General features: G+C 51.0%; 1 protein-coding gene across 4 annotated transcripts in view; it reads left to right on the plus strand.

Moving 5' to 3' along the window:
* UBTD1 (ubiquitin domain containing 1) overlaps positions 1 to 16,416 on the plus strand; it is a 52,785-nt gene that overhangs the window by 31,118 nt on the left and 5,251 nt on the right. Inside the window, exon 2 of one of the 4 annotated variants that reach the window (XM_087432374.1) lies at positions 13,534 to 13,641. The exons of the other annotated variants lie outside the window; for them this stretch is intronic. Within the exon in view, the coding sequence (XP_087288500.1) occupies positions 13,534 to 13,641 (108 nt within the window). The remainder of the gene's footprint in view (positions 1 to 13,533; positions 13,642 to 16,416) is intronic. 4 annotated transcript variants of the gene reach the window in all.

Below are 16,416 nucleotides of genomic sequence, written 5' to 3' on the forward strand. Positions count from 1 at the left end.
TCCAGGACAACTAGAAGGTCTTTCCTCAGAGGTGCCTTGTGGGTAGAAGACACCCAAAGGCCTGGCTGAGCTGTTTCTGCCTTGTCATGACAAGGATCTTTTGTTGCCTTTCTCCTTAAGGCTCATAAAGTTTTCTCCCAAACTACATTTAAACAACAGCTTAAGGAACACACACATGCGCACACACACGCACACAGTCCTTATTTTTGTAAAAGGTCAATACGTATACAAATATATATCCTAGAAAGTAAAAGGCCCGTCACCACACCCCTGGTGGAAAGACTGGTGTGTATTCCCCCAGATTTTTTTCCTCGAAGATGCTAACACTGTCTTTATAAACTTGGGCTCATTTGGAGCTGCCTGTTTTTTTGGGAAGCACACAGCCTCCAAGCGCCCCCATCTGACCCCTGGCAGTTACCCCAGCCCTAGACCTCTGCCCAGAACAGAAATAGTGTCAAGCTCGCATTCTTCCTTGCCCCCCCCCACCCCCTAAGTTGCCCAAGTCAGCATCTAAAGCCATGTGTTGAAAACCTTTGGCCAGGATTTCGGCTGCCCTCACCCCCAGCCTTGAGCCCCAGCCTCCTCTTCCCTTGAAGAGGAGGACTGTCTGGGCAGTGGGGAATTCTCACCTGGATTTAGAGATTGGGGACCTCTGGATTTTTCACCTGTTCTTCCTCCTCCTGCCTATATCTCTCACCTCCTCTGTTCCTGCCCCATCTCCTGGCCTTGAGAAACTGAGTCACAGAGACATAACCTCCCAGGTTGACCACAACATCTTTTCTGGGCTGGCATTCTCTTAGCTCAGTGTGAACCACTAGTTTCCATATGCTGATCAGAAGCTTTAATTGACAGATATGCCATAGCATTTCCATTCAAAAAATTATAATCTAAACACATTTGGAGAGAAATTCTTTTGATACCTGGAGGGAAGGTAATAAAAGGTCTTTGTCATGACAGGGTTAGGAGTTGCCCTTCGGGCTTCCAATGGTGGCACAGATGTTTAGAACCAGAGCCTATCAGCCAGGGGTGGAGGAAACTAAAAAAGAAGAAAGTGGGGCAGTCCTGTGGGTGCCACGGTTAGATCTGATTTAGAAATGAACCCTGCTCACCACACTGCATTCAAATATTTATGCAGTCCTGACTTTGTCAACGAAGAGTGAGGACCACTGTTTAGTAGGAGGCCAGTGGGCCAGGGAGCAAGGCACCCAGCAAGCCTTGCGGGGTCTGAGCAGACTCATCGGTCTATCTCAGCCTCACTCCAGGCCTTGGCTGCTTCTGTACCTTCCACCTGGAACACCACCTTCTCTCTCACCCTCCTTCAAGGCCCAGCGCACGGTGTTATACCTCCTCCATGAAGCCTCACAGATGTGCTCCTTCCCGCCTTTGCTTGCCCACAGCCTTCTGAATTTCTTTTATGCCACTTCCTGCTTGTCTGGTGGTGTAGTCATTGATTCATTGATTCATTGATTCATTCATTCCTTCACCTACTGCTGAGGACCTATTGTGTGTAAGGTGCCAGATGCCATTGTGAAGGAGAGACCAGGGCCCTGCCTTGAGTGGCTGACATTCTAATGGGGAGACAGGCAGAAAAATGAGTGAACAAACCGTGGGGTTTGTTTGAGACGAACAATTGGGACAGACACTACTTGGAAGAAAAGGGGTGCGATGGGGAATGGGGGAGCCCACTTTAGTTAGCTCGGTGAGGAAGGCCTGAGGAGATGCTCTTTAAACCTTGAGACACACTTAGTGTAATTAAAACCTCATCCTTATTTTCTCAGGCCCCTTGAGTGTCTGGAGGATCTCGAACACAGTGGGTGCTCAGGAACTGTGGTGACATGAATCTGGGCTGTGACCCCTTTGTCTGGGCCTCAGCCCCCTGGGAGCCAGTACTCATGGCTCTCTCCCACCTTGGGGCTCCCTGGCCCCACCTCCGGCTGTCATTTGACAGTGAAGAATTGGGTTACCTTGGGGGTGGGGTGGCAGGGTCCTGTGAACTTGGGTGTGGGCCAGCAGGGCTGCTCCCAGGCCAAGCCCATCAACATCAGGGGCAGGACAGAGAAAGACACAGAACAGGGGCTGATGACCTCCAGACAGCCTGGAGACTCACCATGTGACTGGCCCTCTTGCATCTGGATCCTCCATTGGGCTGCTTCACCTCTCCTGTCACCACTATTATCCCAGAGGGAAACTGAGGCCCAGAGCTTGGAAGCTGCCTCTTCCTTTAGCAGCAACAGAGGCCAAAGTGGGGCAGATCACTGTGTGGAGGGAGGGGAAGTGGGAAATCTGAAATGCAGGAATGAGGGTGTGGCTCGCCCCCTGCCTAGTGTCCCAGCCAGCTAGAGCCTGCTTATTTCCAGAGTCCTGCAGGGTCAAAGCTGGAAGCAGCATAGAGATGATCTAGCCCGGCTCCAGCCTAACCCTTTGGCAGATGCATGCACGAGGCCTGGTTGTTCAGAGTGTGGACTACCAATATACTTTCCACATATCTCTGCTTTGGGATGGGGCAGTATGCCTGCGTGTGTGGGGGTATTTGCTTTGAATAAAATTTGCATGTATCATTTATTTATTATGCATTTGTTTATTTGTTTTAATGTGCCACAGGGTAGCACATTACAAGGGTTTCCTATATTATGCATTCAAGTCTTTTCAAAATAGTGAGCGTGAACATAATGTGTCACAAACCCAGAAGGATCATGGTGCATCATTTGTGTGATTCAGCCCCCGGCCCAGACGATGACCTGAGCTCGTCTGGTCAGGGACTTGTCCATGCTCATCCGGGTGTCCCCAGTGCCTGGCTCTGGTAGATGACTCTCTGAGAGACTGAGCAGTTTCCACTTGATCAGGGTCTCTGTGGGTGTTTGAGAGTCTCTCTCCTCTGGGTCTTGCAGCATTTTTTTGCACAGAATTTCATAGCTCTTCTGTGTGTGTGCGCATTATTGCACGTGTGGTTTGCCTTGCGGTTTTGTGCAGGAGTCATGAGTTTTTGGAGGCAAGGATCTTGCATTAGCTGTCTTTGTGCCCCTCACGAGCCCCACGCAGGTCTTTCCACAGGAAGGATTTGAGTAGAGTCTTAGAGTTAGAAGGGACCCTGGAATTCCTTAGTCCAACTGCCTCATTTTACAAATGGGGGCCCAGATGAGGGGCCACAGGGAGATGACCTGCCCCAGGTCCCAGGGGCTGGACCCAGGCAGTCCTGGGGCTGAGGTGTACAATCTTTATAGCTGAGTTGGGAGCTGCCCTGGAGGTGAAGGGCGTCTGTCCCTGAGAGGCCCAGGTGGGCAGTGTGGGTGAGAGCCTGGGGTTTCAGGGAGGTGTCAGGAGGGGTGGGCATGTGTGTGTGTGTTGCCCCTTCCCCGACCACAACAGATCCACTTCACCTACCTCACATGGTAAGCGGGCCTCTCGCAAAGCCATTCACTATTTTCTTTGAAACAAGGATTTTGCTGCTTAGAAAAGAGCTCGCCTGGAGCTGGCTGAGGAGACCTTCTCCTTATTTGGTTTGGGGGCCTGCCCCTGTGGCCTGGCTGGAGGGTGGGGATGTTGCTGTGTGGGAGAACTGGGGGACCTGGCCTCTCCTTGCCTTCCATACAGACTCAGGGCCAACTCCTAGAGGCTGCTGAGCCCCTGTGAGCTCCCTGCCCTCCAGAGCCAGCTCCTCCTCAGGCGTTGCCAAAACAAACAGCTCTGAATGAGGTGCCTGGGCAGCCCCAAGGCCCTTCCACACAACCACCCCCAGCGGCACCCTGGAGAGCCACGCACAGCCAGCACCTTTGGCCATTTCCGCCGCCTCCTCTTCTCCTGAGGAGCTGGTGCCTCCCATCTGGAAACTTCTCTGAGGAAGGGGGAGGGACTTGGAACTTCCAGGGTTGGGATCACTGCCTCTCGCTCCAGCAGTCTGGATCCTGTTACCTTTCTGTAGTGGAGTGAAAAGTCCTTGCTTTTTTTTTTTTTTTAATTTGTTTTTTTTTTTACTTTATATTTCAAAGAAACTTCAAATAACTCAGCTAGGCTTGTACATAGAATAGGACTCAGTAATAAATGCTTGTGGATGGAAATGAAAGAGATTTGTTCATCGATTCGTCTTAGAAATGCTTCCTGAGCATCCGCTAGACTAGCCTCCATATACTTCGCCCTTATGACCTACCAGGCTCTTGACACTCAGGAGAGGCGGTATCTTACAGGGGTTTCAGAACCAGCGCGCCACCTAGCCATGTGACCTTTGGATTAGGTGATTTAATACATATAAAGGGCTTAGAACAGTGTCTGGCGTATGATACGAACTTAATAAACGTTAGTCATGGTCGTTAATGTCATGATTAATACCGTAGTTCTCATCGTAACCCTGTAAGGTAGTGGCTGTTATCATCCGCATTTTCCAGATAAGGAAACTGAGGTTCTCGGAGGTTAAATAGCATGCCCAAGTCATGCAAGTAGGTGGCAGAGCCAGGGTTCCATCTCAGGTCTGGAATCTGAGGCTTTTGGCAGCCTGACTGTACTGCTTATCAGGCTCCAGGCTAGGGGCTGGGCATTCAGATGCCAACACTAACGAGACCAGGTGCTGCCTTGAGGACCTCACAGCCTGGTGTGGAGGCCGACACAGACACAGGCATCAGCGAGTGAATTTCCGGAGGCACCATGTGGGTCAGAGTCAAGCCAGGCTGTGTGGAGGCAGGGCAAGACTGGCAGCAGTGCAATGCCATACTGCATGCGAGACTGGACGGTAGTGTCACCAGCCAGGCCTTACCTCCTGGGCTGGAGGCAGAGCTGGTTCTGTGCTTGTCAACTATGTTTGTGGGGGGGAGGGAGTCTCCTCCTCCCCTACCCCCCAGCCCTAGCCAGGGGGTTCTTCTCCCTGTCCTGGGGAGGTGGCATATAGGATAGGGTCTGGGACCAGCACTGGGCTGGAGTGAGAGGATCTGAAACCACTCAACTGGATTTCTGCCACTGCCCCAGGGTCTCTGAACCTCAATGTCCTCATCTGTAACATGAGAGTAATACTTGCCATACAGGGTTGTTGTAAGGATTAAGTGAAATGACCTTAAAAAAAAAAATCTCTTTATAATCCTAAATCTAGTACTTACACGACTAGTAATAATCACTACCATTTTTGAGATCCTACGTTGTGCCTCACACAGTACTAGGAGATTGTGTACAGTGTCTTGTTTAATTCTCACAATGGTCATGCAAGATGGGTATTATTGCCCCCATTTGATGGATATGGAAACGGAGGTCCAGAGACTTGGCTGCCTGGGGTCACACCTGTGAGCGGGTGGGGTTGAGCGTCAGCCCCAGGTCCTCTCTGATTCCAAAGCTACCTCTCTATGCTCCAAACCTCCTGAGTTCTATCCCCGTCCCAGCACTACCCCTGACTAGTAAGTTAACGAACCAGCCACAGGAGGGTGTGGCTGTCCGGGGGCCAAGCGAGCAAGGTACTCCTGCCAGGCCAGCCACCCAGGCCTGGCAGCTGGTGTTGGGCAGGGATGGAGGGATGGGTTCTACCTGCCCACGGCCCCCGGTTGTAGTGGGAGCAGCAGGCTCCTCTCCCTGCTCGTCTGGCAAGTAAGTTTTGTCGGCCTATGAGTCACACAGCACTGATGAGTCAGGTTTTTCCCTTCTTCTTGCCCAGAGCAGCTGGGGAGCGGGTGGGGGTTTTCTTAGGAAATAGGGCCTCCCTCCCTCTGCTTTCCCACCGGCCCCCTTGCCTTGGAGCTGCGCATTTTCTCTGCAGAGGTCTGTGGCTCTGCCCTAGAGAAAGAGTCCTTCGTGTCCCTTTAGAGAGGGTATCTGGATGCTGGCCACAGGAGAGATCAGGCCTCCAAGAGGGGAGGGGCCCTCCTTGTCAGTAAGGAGAGCGAGGAGGCTAGTTCAGGGCTGTCTGACTCCGAGCCCCTGCTCTTGGCCTCTGGTTTTGGCTGACCCTCTCCTTTTTGCACAGAGGGCCTCAGCTCGCTATCCTCTGGACAGTGCAGCCAGGTTTCCCCAGGCACAGGGTCCCCTGGGCTATCTGCTTCTTGCCTTATGACCAGTCTGGCTTCGAGCCTTGAAAGAACTGTCCAGATGGTCAGCCTCAGGCAGGCCTGGGGTTCTCCCTGAGCAGCCCCCTGCCAGGCCCTCTCAGAAGCCTAATTAAACACAGTCCAAGGAGCCAGCCAGGCTGGGCGGCCTAGTTCCAGATCAGTGCTGCTCAGCCCTGGCCACATCCTAGAATCACCTGGAGAGCTTTTAAACCCCTCTGATGCTCAGGCCATACCCCAGAGCAATTAAATCAGAGTCCCTGGGAGTGGACCCCAGGCAACAGTGTTTTTGATACGCCTCGCTGTCTTGTCTCTCGAGAGCCTGCCCTCCAGGCATTGACAGTCAAGTTACAGGGACAGCACAACACACAGGGAACACGCACGCAAGGCAGCGTGTGACTCAGGGCTGGTGTGGGATGCTCACACCCTGCAGGGTCTGGGGAGAGGTGCCTGTGGGAAGAGGGCTTCCATCCTGCATCCTGATGGATGGAGGTCAGGACCAGACAATGCTTGGGAAGGGAACCAGGGAGGACACTGGCCTGACAGGGCTGGTGATTCACGGCTGTAGAGGAGGAAAGGGAAAGCATGAGTCAGGCACATCTGCCTGCAAGGTCTGAGCCTGGCTTTGGAGGAGAATGAACTTGCTCAAACCAGGCATTCTCTGTTGATCCACAAACCGAATGTTGTGGGTCCTGAGCTGTGCCACGTGAGGAAGTGAGTGAGCCTTAAAAAAGATGGGATTCTAAGGGCCAGCCTGGTGGCGTAGTGGTTAAGTGTGCACGCTCCGCTTCAACGGCCGGGGGTTCACAGGTTCGGATCCCGGGCACAGACCTGCACACCGCTTATCAAGCCATGCTGTGGTGGCGTCCCATATAAAGTAGAGGAAGATGGGCACGGATGTTGGCCCAGGGCAATCTTCCTCAGCAAAAAAAAGAATTGGTAATGATGTTAGCTCAGGGCTAATCTTCCTCAAAAAAAAAGAGGTTCCATATCTCAGAGATGTCAGGCATCTGTGTGCACTTCGCACTTGACCAAGGCTCTTCTCACAGAAGCTCCCTGGAGCATTTCAGCGTGTCTGTAAGGTGCAAAGAAGAGTGGCTTTCACATTTGGCAGGTGTGCTTGGAGAGGTTAAGTGCCGTGCACTGGGTCACACTGCATGGGTCACAACAGAAATGGACCGAGGTCTTCTGACTCCAAGTTCACCCCAGTTAAGACACAGACCTGAAAGACAAAGACAGTAACTTAGGGCCAGTTGCTGGGGTGTGGACTGTAAATGAAGAGTAGGCTTGAAAGAATGTAGAGCCACAACCAGGGGAGGGATTCCGGGGTCTTTTCCTTTTTTTTTTTTTTTGTGTGTGTGTGTGTGTGAGGAAGATCAGCCCTGAGCTAACATCCATGCTAATCCTCCTCTTTTTGCTGAGGAAGACTGGCTCTGAGCTAACATCTATTGCCAATCCTCCTCCTTTTTTTCCCCCCAAAGCCCCAGTAGATAGTTATATGTCATAGTTGCACTTCCTTCTAGTTGCTGTATGTGGGATGTGGCCTCAGCATGGCCGGAGAAGTGGTGCGTTGGTGCAGGCCCGGGATCCGAACCTGGGCCGCCAGTAACAGAGTGTGCGCACTTAACTGCTAAGCCATGGGGCTCGCCCCCGGGGTCTTTTCTAGCTCCAGCCCCAACAGTTCTGGGCAAACTTGCTGTCATGTTTGCTGTGGAGACAGAGGGGTCGGTGCTCAGATCAAGGAACCAAGAGCTCAGTGGGGCTTGGTGCTGGGCAGACCTCACCTGGGCTGTTAGGTTACTTGGGAGGAGGGGCAACGGGATGGTAAGGAATCTGGAGAAAGAATAGAAGAGAATAGGGGTCTTCAGTCTGGAGAAGAGCAAAATGTCAACCCTGTGAAAGAGGCTGTGACTTGTTTTGTGTTACTCCAGAGGGCAGAGCCAATGGATCCCAGGTCAAAATAATAATGTTAATAATAACAATGGGAAAAACAATTTCGATGGCAGTAATAAGTGCCTACTCTGTAGCAAGTATGGTGCTGGTGTGTATGTGTGTTTCTTCAGACTGAGAAATCAAGAGCCTGGAGGGGCTTGATGCTAGGGAGACTGCACCTGGGGTGTTAGGTGAGTTGATTTATTATATATAGCCTTCTTGATTCTATTAGTTAATTTAATGTATGTATATAGCTTCAGTCCGCTCAACCTCCCTAAGAAGTGGGCTGTTACTACTTCCCGTTTCTCAGAAGAGGAGACTAGAAGGCTTAAGGCTTTACCCAAGGTCACTTAGCCAATTTATAATGGAGCTGATGTTCAAACCCAGGTCTGTCTGACTCCAAAATCTGGGCCTTCAGCCTGTATGTTGCTCTGTTCTACTACGTAGTTAGCGCTCGGTGAAGGGTGACTGTAAGACTATTAACTTTCTAACCGTTTGATCCACCCAATGAGGAGGGCCCACAGAAGCTGAATGGCTTCCAGCAGGAATGTCGTACGGAGTGGGAGGTTGGTCTTCATCACTAAGACCCAACCGGCCATGCGGAATTAGAGTCTGGGGTGGCTGCCCCGAGTCTGTGTTTCTGTCAAGCCTGCGGGAGACCTGGGCACACGGTCAGGTGCAGGTGTCCTGGGAGGACCCAACTCGTGGATTCTGTTCCTCCCTAGCGGGAACTGGAAGGTCAGGCGGCCTCATAACGCCTCCACTCTTGCTCCTGATGCATGTTCTGCTTGAGGCGTGTCCCATTGGCATACTTGTCCTCTCTGTGCCAAACTCCTGGCGTTTTAATGTTCTAGTTATAATTCAGCTTTCACTGGCAATGGAGTGGTTTGATAGAAAGAATTTACCTTGCACCCTCCCCACCCCCAAAGTGCCCAAAGCACTTGGGCAAGAGCTGTGGGGTTTGGGACAGGTCACATCCCCTCTCAGTGCCTCGGTTTCTCACCTGTAAAGTGAAGGGGCTAGGCTGAGTGACTTGAAGGTCACTCCCGCCTTCAGGATTCTGCCCTGATGGAGTGGCGCACGTCTGTGTGAAGTGCTTGAGGCATTTGACAACCAATGGGACAGAGTCTTGAGTGTCAGAAGTCAGGCTGTGCCATTTGGCTTACAGGCACCTGGCTGCCGGGCGGTGCTGGCCTGGCTCCTCCCTGCGGGACCCTCCTTGACAGCAGGGCTGTGGAAAGCACAGAGATGTGGCAGAGATGTCCTCTCTCTCCTCCCTGGAGTCCTGAGGTAGCAGGGGAGCGGGCCAGATACCAGAGACCTTTCTAGCAACCTCTGGGGAGTTCCTGTTTTATTTATTAGCCGCCATCCTCCCTCTTCTGCCCCAGGAAAAGTGCTGACCCTGTGCTGTGCAGCCGCACAGGGAAGCAAGCATCCATCAAGCCCGCTCTTTGTCCCTGTCAAACTTAACCTCATTTAACCCCTGCATCCTCCTGAGCTGTGAAGTAGAGACCGAGAGTCCTCTGCATCGGGAGTTTTCAAAATCATAGCAACTTTATGAAAAAAAAAAAGATGATAACCCTTAATGCTTTTAATTGTGTAATTAAATATTATTAACTTGGCTTGATTACTAATTACAATAGCTACTATCTTTTAAGCACTGGGCAGAGTGGTCTCTGTAATCCTCGCAGCAATCCTGTGAGGTGGGTGTTACGTCCTCTTTACAGATGGGAACACCAAGGCTTAGAACAACGAGGTCGTCCACCTGTGTGTGCCCGCACTCACACTGGTGGTCAGTAGCCAGGGCAAACTCTCCACTGTCCATCTCTGAAGCCCATGTGCAAGTGAGTAGCCAGATTGCACAAAGAGGCTATAGTAACATGTCTCTTTACTCCTAATTATCCATAATCCTGGTTACCAGAAAACACGTGTAATCAAAGTTCCCTCTAGAGCTGGCAGCACTGGAACAGGCCAGGACTCTGTTGCCCTTGGGAATAAACACATCAGTGCATGGTGAAGATGGGAATATATTCACTACAAGAAAGAAACAGGCTGTATTTTTTAAAAACTCATATGGGGGCTGGCCCGATGGCGTAGTGGTTAAGTTTGCACGCTCCGCTTCAGGGGCCCGGGGTTCGCAGGTTCAAATCCCGGGCTCGGACCAACACACCACTCATCAAGCCATGCTGTGGCAGCATCCCACATACAAAATAGCGGAAGATGGGCACAGATGTTAGTTCAGAGCCAATCTTCCTCAGCAAAAAGAGGAGGATTGGCAGCAGATGTTAGCTCAGGGCCCATCTTCCTCACCAAAAAAAAAAAAAAAAAATTCTTATGAACTTAAAACAAGGAGAAGTGCAGTAATTTCCCCAGCACCTGATGTTTTAACTCTGCTTGTTGAAGTACAGTATTCTCTCCCAGCCAGCCTCAGAAGAGCGGCTCTTGGTTGTATGGCAGGTTGGATCCGGAGTAGACCCTGAGGATTTGGGGGTTCTGTTTGTAGTTGAGATCAGACAGGCCAGTTTCCCATCAGGAAATGGAACAGGGGGCCGGCTGGGGGAAGTCACCCGGGGTCAGGGGAAGAGTTGGTCAGTGCCCAGCCCTGGGATGCCACCGTTCGTCCTGCCTGGCTGCACATGGCCGGGGCCCTTGGGCTGGAGGCACAGGGCAGAGAGCAGATAAAGATCCTGCTCCCCCTGAGTGCACTCCAGTAAATTTGTCCATTGTGTGCAAGCGCAGTGAAAGTGCCCACTGTCTCCGCAGTTATGTGTGCCCCCTTGTCCACACTCACGACTGCCCAAGCAGGGGGGCCTCTGTGTAGGTTTATTTTTCTTGGCTGCACTTTTGTCTCTCCAGTGGCCATGAAGGTTCCAGGCCCTTGTGGGGCATGGTTTCTGACATCCAGCCCCTTATCCTCCAGCTGATTTCTTCACTGTATACCTCAGGGACTGGTTTTGTCCCTCCTGGACTCCCATCTCTGCCTTCCTCCTTCTCTTCCTTGCAGAGAATTCTTCCGCGCAGTTCCATCTGCTCCCCGTTGCTCCCCCATCTCTGATCTTGCCTCTCCCTTCTCCAGCTCCTCCCACTTTTCCTAAACTGCCTGCTCACTTCATTCACCACTCATTGGGCAAACAGTTATTGAGACCTGCTGCATGCCAGACCCTGGGCCTGTCACCCGGATTCCAGAGATGGACTGGAGGTGGCCTCAGCCTCAGGGGGACAAACAGGATCATTGCAGAGAACTACAGTTAGCCCAGGCTGGGCACCATCACGGAGCCAAGTACAGGGCTCCCAGAGGAGCCTCAATTCCTTCAATTCTGCCAAGGACCACCAGGGACCCAAGGTGCCCCAGGAGGGGATACAGTTTAGGAAGCCTGGCTTGTCACTTAGCAACTGGCTCCACCCTTTTTCACCCCTGCACGCTGGAGCTGGGCCTGAGGGAATGAATGGGGAAGCAGGGCCCACGCTGTCAGGAGGCCACATGGGGAGGCCCCAGCTCAGCAGAGCTGGCCCAGCACTTGCCCTTCGAAGGTTTCTCAGGCTCTGAGGGTCATCCTGGGCTAAGTCGGACTATAAATACCTCACTTCCTGAAGGGATTACCTGGGCTCCACCTCCCCTGGCTGCACCCTCCCCCGCTGGGCTGATCCTTCTTCTGGGGCCTGCTGTTCTTTCCGACCTCTTATCCCCTCCACCTGGTGCCATACTTCAGCCACATCTCTCCAGCCCAGTGCATCCCAGCTATGACTTCTGGGGTTGGAGGGGGAGAGAGACTGAGTCTGCATCCTGGCCAAAGGGCCCTTGCATCCCAGGCTGTTGGGACAAGGAGGCCCTTGTCCCTTCTCCTACTGCCTGGAGCCTCATCTCTCACACCAGCCAGAGCAAGCCCAGACTTGTCACTTAATCAGTACTTCTGGAGAGAACACTATTGGCCTCATCCCTGGAGCAGAGACCTGGGGATAGTGCTTGGTAACGGAGTGTGGAAATAGAGCCTGGGAATTGTGCAGGTATAAGTAGGGCTGTCTCCTGGCTTGGGTGGACCAACTGTCCTGGGAAATCTCTGGTTCCCTTGGCTGGTCTCAGACTTGGTGTCACATCCCAGTGGCTCAGTTATGCCAGTCCCTGAAGCCACAATAAGGATCTCTTGAGATCTGAGATCAAGAAGTGAAGAACTGACTTCTTTCTCATGCAGACTTTTGTCTTGCTTCCACTGCCTGCCCACTGCTGCTCTCAGCTCTAATTCCTCCCCCCTCCTCCCCCCTCATTCACTCTACGTTTCTCAGTTTCATTTTCAACTCGGCGGACCCTGGCTGAGAACCTGCACTGGGCCAGGCATGCTGTGAGGCCCTGGGATACTCAGAGGGAAGGAGCCAGGGCCTGTTGTCCTTCCTTGGGTTCTTGAGAATCCCCTCTTTTGTGTAGTCATTCTGAATTAAGCAGTGTGAATCAGGTGGTGGGAGTACACACACACGCATGCACGCACACACGCTCATAGAGGCACACCAGCTCTAGGCAAGTTGGAAAGGGCCTTTGGTGTTGTCTCTCCCACTGTTCTCTCAGGGCCCTCCCTTGGGGCTGGTATCACCAGACACCATTCATTACCGTGGCCAAACCACAGCGTCCACCATCATTATCCTCCCCCGACCCAGACATGGTGCCCTCTTGCTCTCTGCTTTCTTTACTCTCCAAATCTGCTCTCAGCAGCAACTTTGGAGGCTATCCGTTGAACTAACTTAAGGTGTGGATGAGCAGCCATTTCCACTTCTGTTCTGCTCTGTTTATAAGTGGGGTTCTTCAGTCAGAATCACGTCTGTACCCCCGCTCAGCCCCTACGACTCTGATGCAGTGGGGCTGAGGTGGACCCTGGGAATCTGCCCTTTTAACCAGCACGCCAGGAGATCCTAATGCAGGTGGTGTTCCGGAAAACCCTTTGAGACCCCAGCTTTTGCTTCTGTACTCAGAAACGTACCTTCTCTGCTTAGTCCAGCCCTGCCCACCACAATCACAGAAACCCATGATTTTCGTGGGTATCTTGTACCTCCCTATGCAGGTGTGTACCTTCACTACAGAACGATCTTTTGTTGTTTTTTACGTCTCTCTTTTGTCAACTTCATTAAGGATAAGGACCGTTTCTGTTACTCTGTCTTTAACCTGGAGCTTATCTAGAACAGGTGGAGACGTAAGTAGAAACCACTAGATGTTCCTGCTGCCGAAACCAGCAGAGCCTGCCTTGGCCCTGGACAGAGTCACCCAGAGCTGCCAGCAACTGAAATCCTAGAGGCTGTGGGCCTTGGGCTTTCGAGCTCCCCACCACCTTCAAACCCCCTCACTCAGCTCCCCAAACGCCTGTTACTTTTCCGTGGCTGCTCCCCGGAACTTTGTGTACTTTTTTCCCTTGTTGACAACTTTCATTGTATTATTCTTATTACTAAAGTAATAAATGCTTGTTATAGAAAACTTGGAAAATATAAGCAAAATATATATTTATGTATATAATGGGTAACTGCCAATGAGATATAACTACTGTTAATATTTTGGTATAAATCCTTCCATTCTTTTTAATCTATATAATTTTACATACTTTTTTAGAAACAAAAGCTGGCTCACAGAGCACCTGTTTTCACTGTATCCTGGACATTTCCCATGTTACTCAGCATCCTGCCACCCCATCACAGAACGGCTGCCCCGGATGCACAGGTTCTATTTAGCCTTTCTCCTGGTGGTGTGTGTTTAGTTTGTTTCTAGCTTTCCTCTGTCTAAAACCATGCTGAGTTAAACAGCTTTGTAGAGAAACCTTCGCCGCACACTTGTGATTATTAGAATACATTCTTAGAAACCAAATGGCTGAGCCACAGGGATGCACATTTTTAAGTTTTTTGGTACCATACCAAATGCCTTCCGGAAAGTTTGAACCGATTTGTGCAGTATATAAGAATGTTCACACCCTTTCTACTGCATAGTAGTTTTTGACTCAACTAACTATAAAATATCATTTTTTTTTAAGTAAATGAAATTAAAAATATTCGTCATCAGTTTGCTTTTATGTTTGAATTCAAAGCTTCCTTTTCTGTTTTTGTCTCTATCTGTGCCTAAGATTGTAAGCATCAGTGGGTAGGGATCCAGACATTTTGGCTTGTCTTTTATACATGCTTGCCTTGGGCCTGGAGAACTTTCTGGATATTTTTATGCTCTACTTGACTCATGAAGGGAGCCAGCACCCAGCCCAGAGGTGCTGTGGCTGCCCCCTGCTGGCTCTGAGGTGCAGAGACGGCTGAGAAAGCGATGGCTGGGTTCCTGCTGCCCTTTTCTTACCTTAGCCCTTCCCTTCCCACCACCATCACCCCATTCTAATATTTTCATTCCAAAATGCCCAGCGTGGGGCCGGCTCCGTGGCTTAGCGGTTAAGTGCGCGCGCTCTGATGCTGGCGGCCCAGGTTCGGATCCCGGGCACGCCCCAAGGCACCACTTCTCCGTCCAACCTGAGGCCGAGTCCCACGTACAGCAACTAGAAGGATGTGAACCTATGACATACAACTATCTACTGGGGCTTTGGGGGGAAAAAAATGAATAAATAAAATCTTTAAAAAAAAAAAAAATGCCCAGCGTGGAGGGTGAGGAATTTTCAACTCCTGTATCCTGGGTGACTGCAGATGCTGTTAATACTGGGAGATGCTCACTCACATTGTGTCCACTGTGGGTGAGAGTGTGTCTGTGACAGTTAGGAAAGCGTGCTGCTGTCTGTATGGAGGGGAGGGGACTCTGAAAGCGAGGTACACCAGCAAGGTACGCGTGGCCTCCTGAGATGACGACTTTGAAAGATGACACCACTGGGCTATGTTTATTTTAAAGAGAGAGTGAGATACATATATACACAGTTACACATCAGGTGTCCTGGGGTCACCAGTCCAGCAACCTCAATTCAGGAACAGAACCAAAACCTGGCCATTTATGGGTGGGAGGTAGCTGAGCAGGAACAACAGATGTCCCGAAGCCTAGTCTCTTTCTTCGTTAGGAAACCTCTTTCTTAGAACCGGATGCTCTCAATTCCAACCGTGCCGACAAGCTTTCTCAACCCTCAGCAGATTAGGAGTGGCCCATTAGCTGGACCTGACCTCTACAGAGGAGCAGCAGATGGATGGAGAACAGCAAGAAGTGACATCTGGCAAAGAGGAAGGAGATGGGAAAACTGTAGAAATCAGCTTAAGAACTTAAAAAGCCATGACGTCCAGGCCATTGAGTGGAGGGGCAGAAGTCCCACACCCCACAGGGTATCACTGCATAATGACTGTAAATCCCGATGGATCAAAGCTCTTGTTAGGGAGCCATCAATGTTAGAGGATCAAAGAGAAAAGGAGTCAGAAATCATGAAGCAGAGCTACTTCCTTGATCCAGGCAGAAACACGTCCAGGCTAGACGTCCACAAAAAACACGTGGACAAAACCATGGTCTGTTTCGCCAGTGCCTCCTTCCTGTCTTTCATGCTTAAGCCTTTGATTGATCCGGTTTTGATTTTTGTGGCTCGTGTGAGGTAGGGATTCTGTTTCCTGTTTTCTTATATGGATAACCTGTAGTCCCAACACCATTTGTCAGTAGTCCATTGTAAAGAAGAAGCCCCCATGTTTCTCCTCTACTGCTTGCATAGAATACTTCTGACACCAGTTGTGTGGGTGTTTTTCCCACCCCAAGCAATCCTCCAATCTTCTGTGGACACCGACTGGTGTCCTGCAATTCCATTCTATTCTGACACTACCCAGAGTTAGCACAGACCCCACAGGTTAAGGGCTCAGTCCCACAAGACTGCCCCTCGCTTCCGATGCCAATCATAAGTAGTGGGTCCCCAGGTTACCCACAGCTTCTGTCCAACTTGGCTACAAGTCGGAGGTTCCCATGACCCCCTCCTTGGGTTAGATAATTTGCTAGAGCAGCTCACAGAACCCAGGAAAACAGTTTACTTACTATTGCCAATTTATTACAAAGGTTATTTTAAAGGATACAGATGAACAGGCAGATGAAGAGATACATAGGGCAAGGTCTGGAAGGATCCTGAGCACAGGAGCTTCTGTCCTCGGGCTTGGGGTACACCACTCTCTCAGCACATGGATGTGTGCACCAACCTGGAAGCTCTCCAAACGCCATGCCTCTGGGATTTTTATGGAGGCTTCATCACGTAGGCGTGATCAATTATTAACTCAATCTCCAGCTCCTCTCCCCTCTCCCCTCTCCAGAGAATGGGGGGTGGGGCTGAAAATTCCAAGCTTATCATGGCTTGGTCTTTCCGGTGACCATCCCCCATCCAGGAGCCCACCAAAGATCACCTCATTAGAACAAAAGAGGTATGTATCACCCAGGAAATTCTGTATCAGACATTCCTATCACTCAGGAAATGACAGGGTTTTCTGAGCTCTGTGTCAGGAACCAGGTCAAAGACCAAATATGAGCGGGAATCGAGGGCAGAGACCGATATATATATGT

Source organism: Ceratotherium simum, chromosome 6 (genome assembly GCF_057802395.1).
Source record: "Ceratotherium simum simum isolate JZ-2026a chromosome 6, ASM5780239v1, whole genome shotgun sequence".
Lineage (NCBI taxonomy): Eukaryota > Metazoa > Chordata > Mammalia > Perissodactyla > Rhinocerotidae > Ceratotherium > Ceratotherium simum.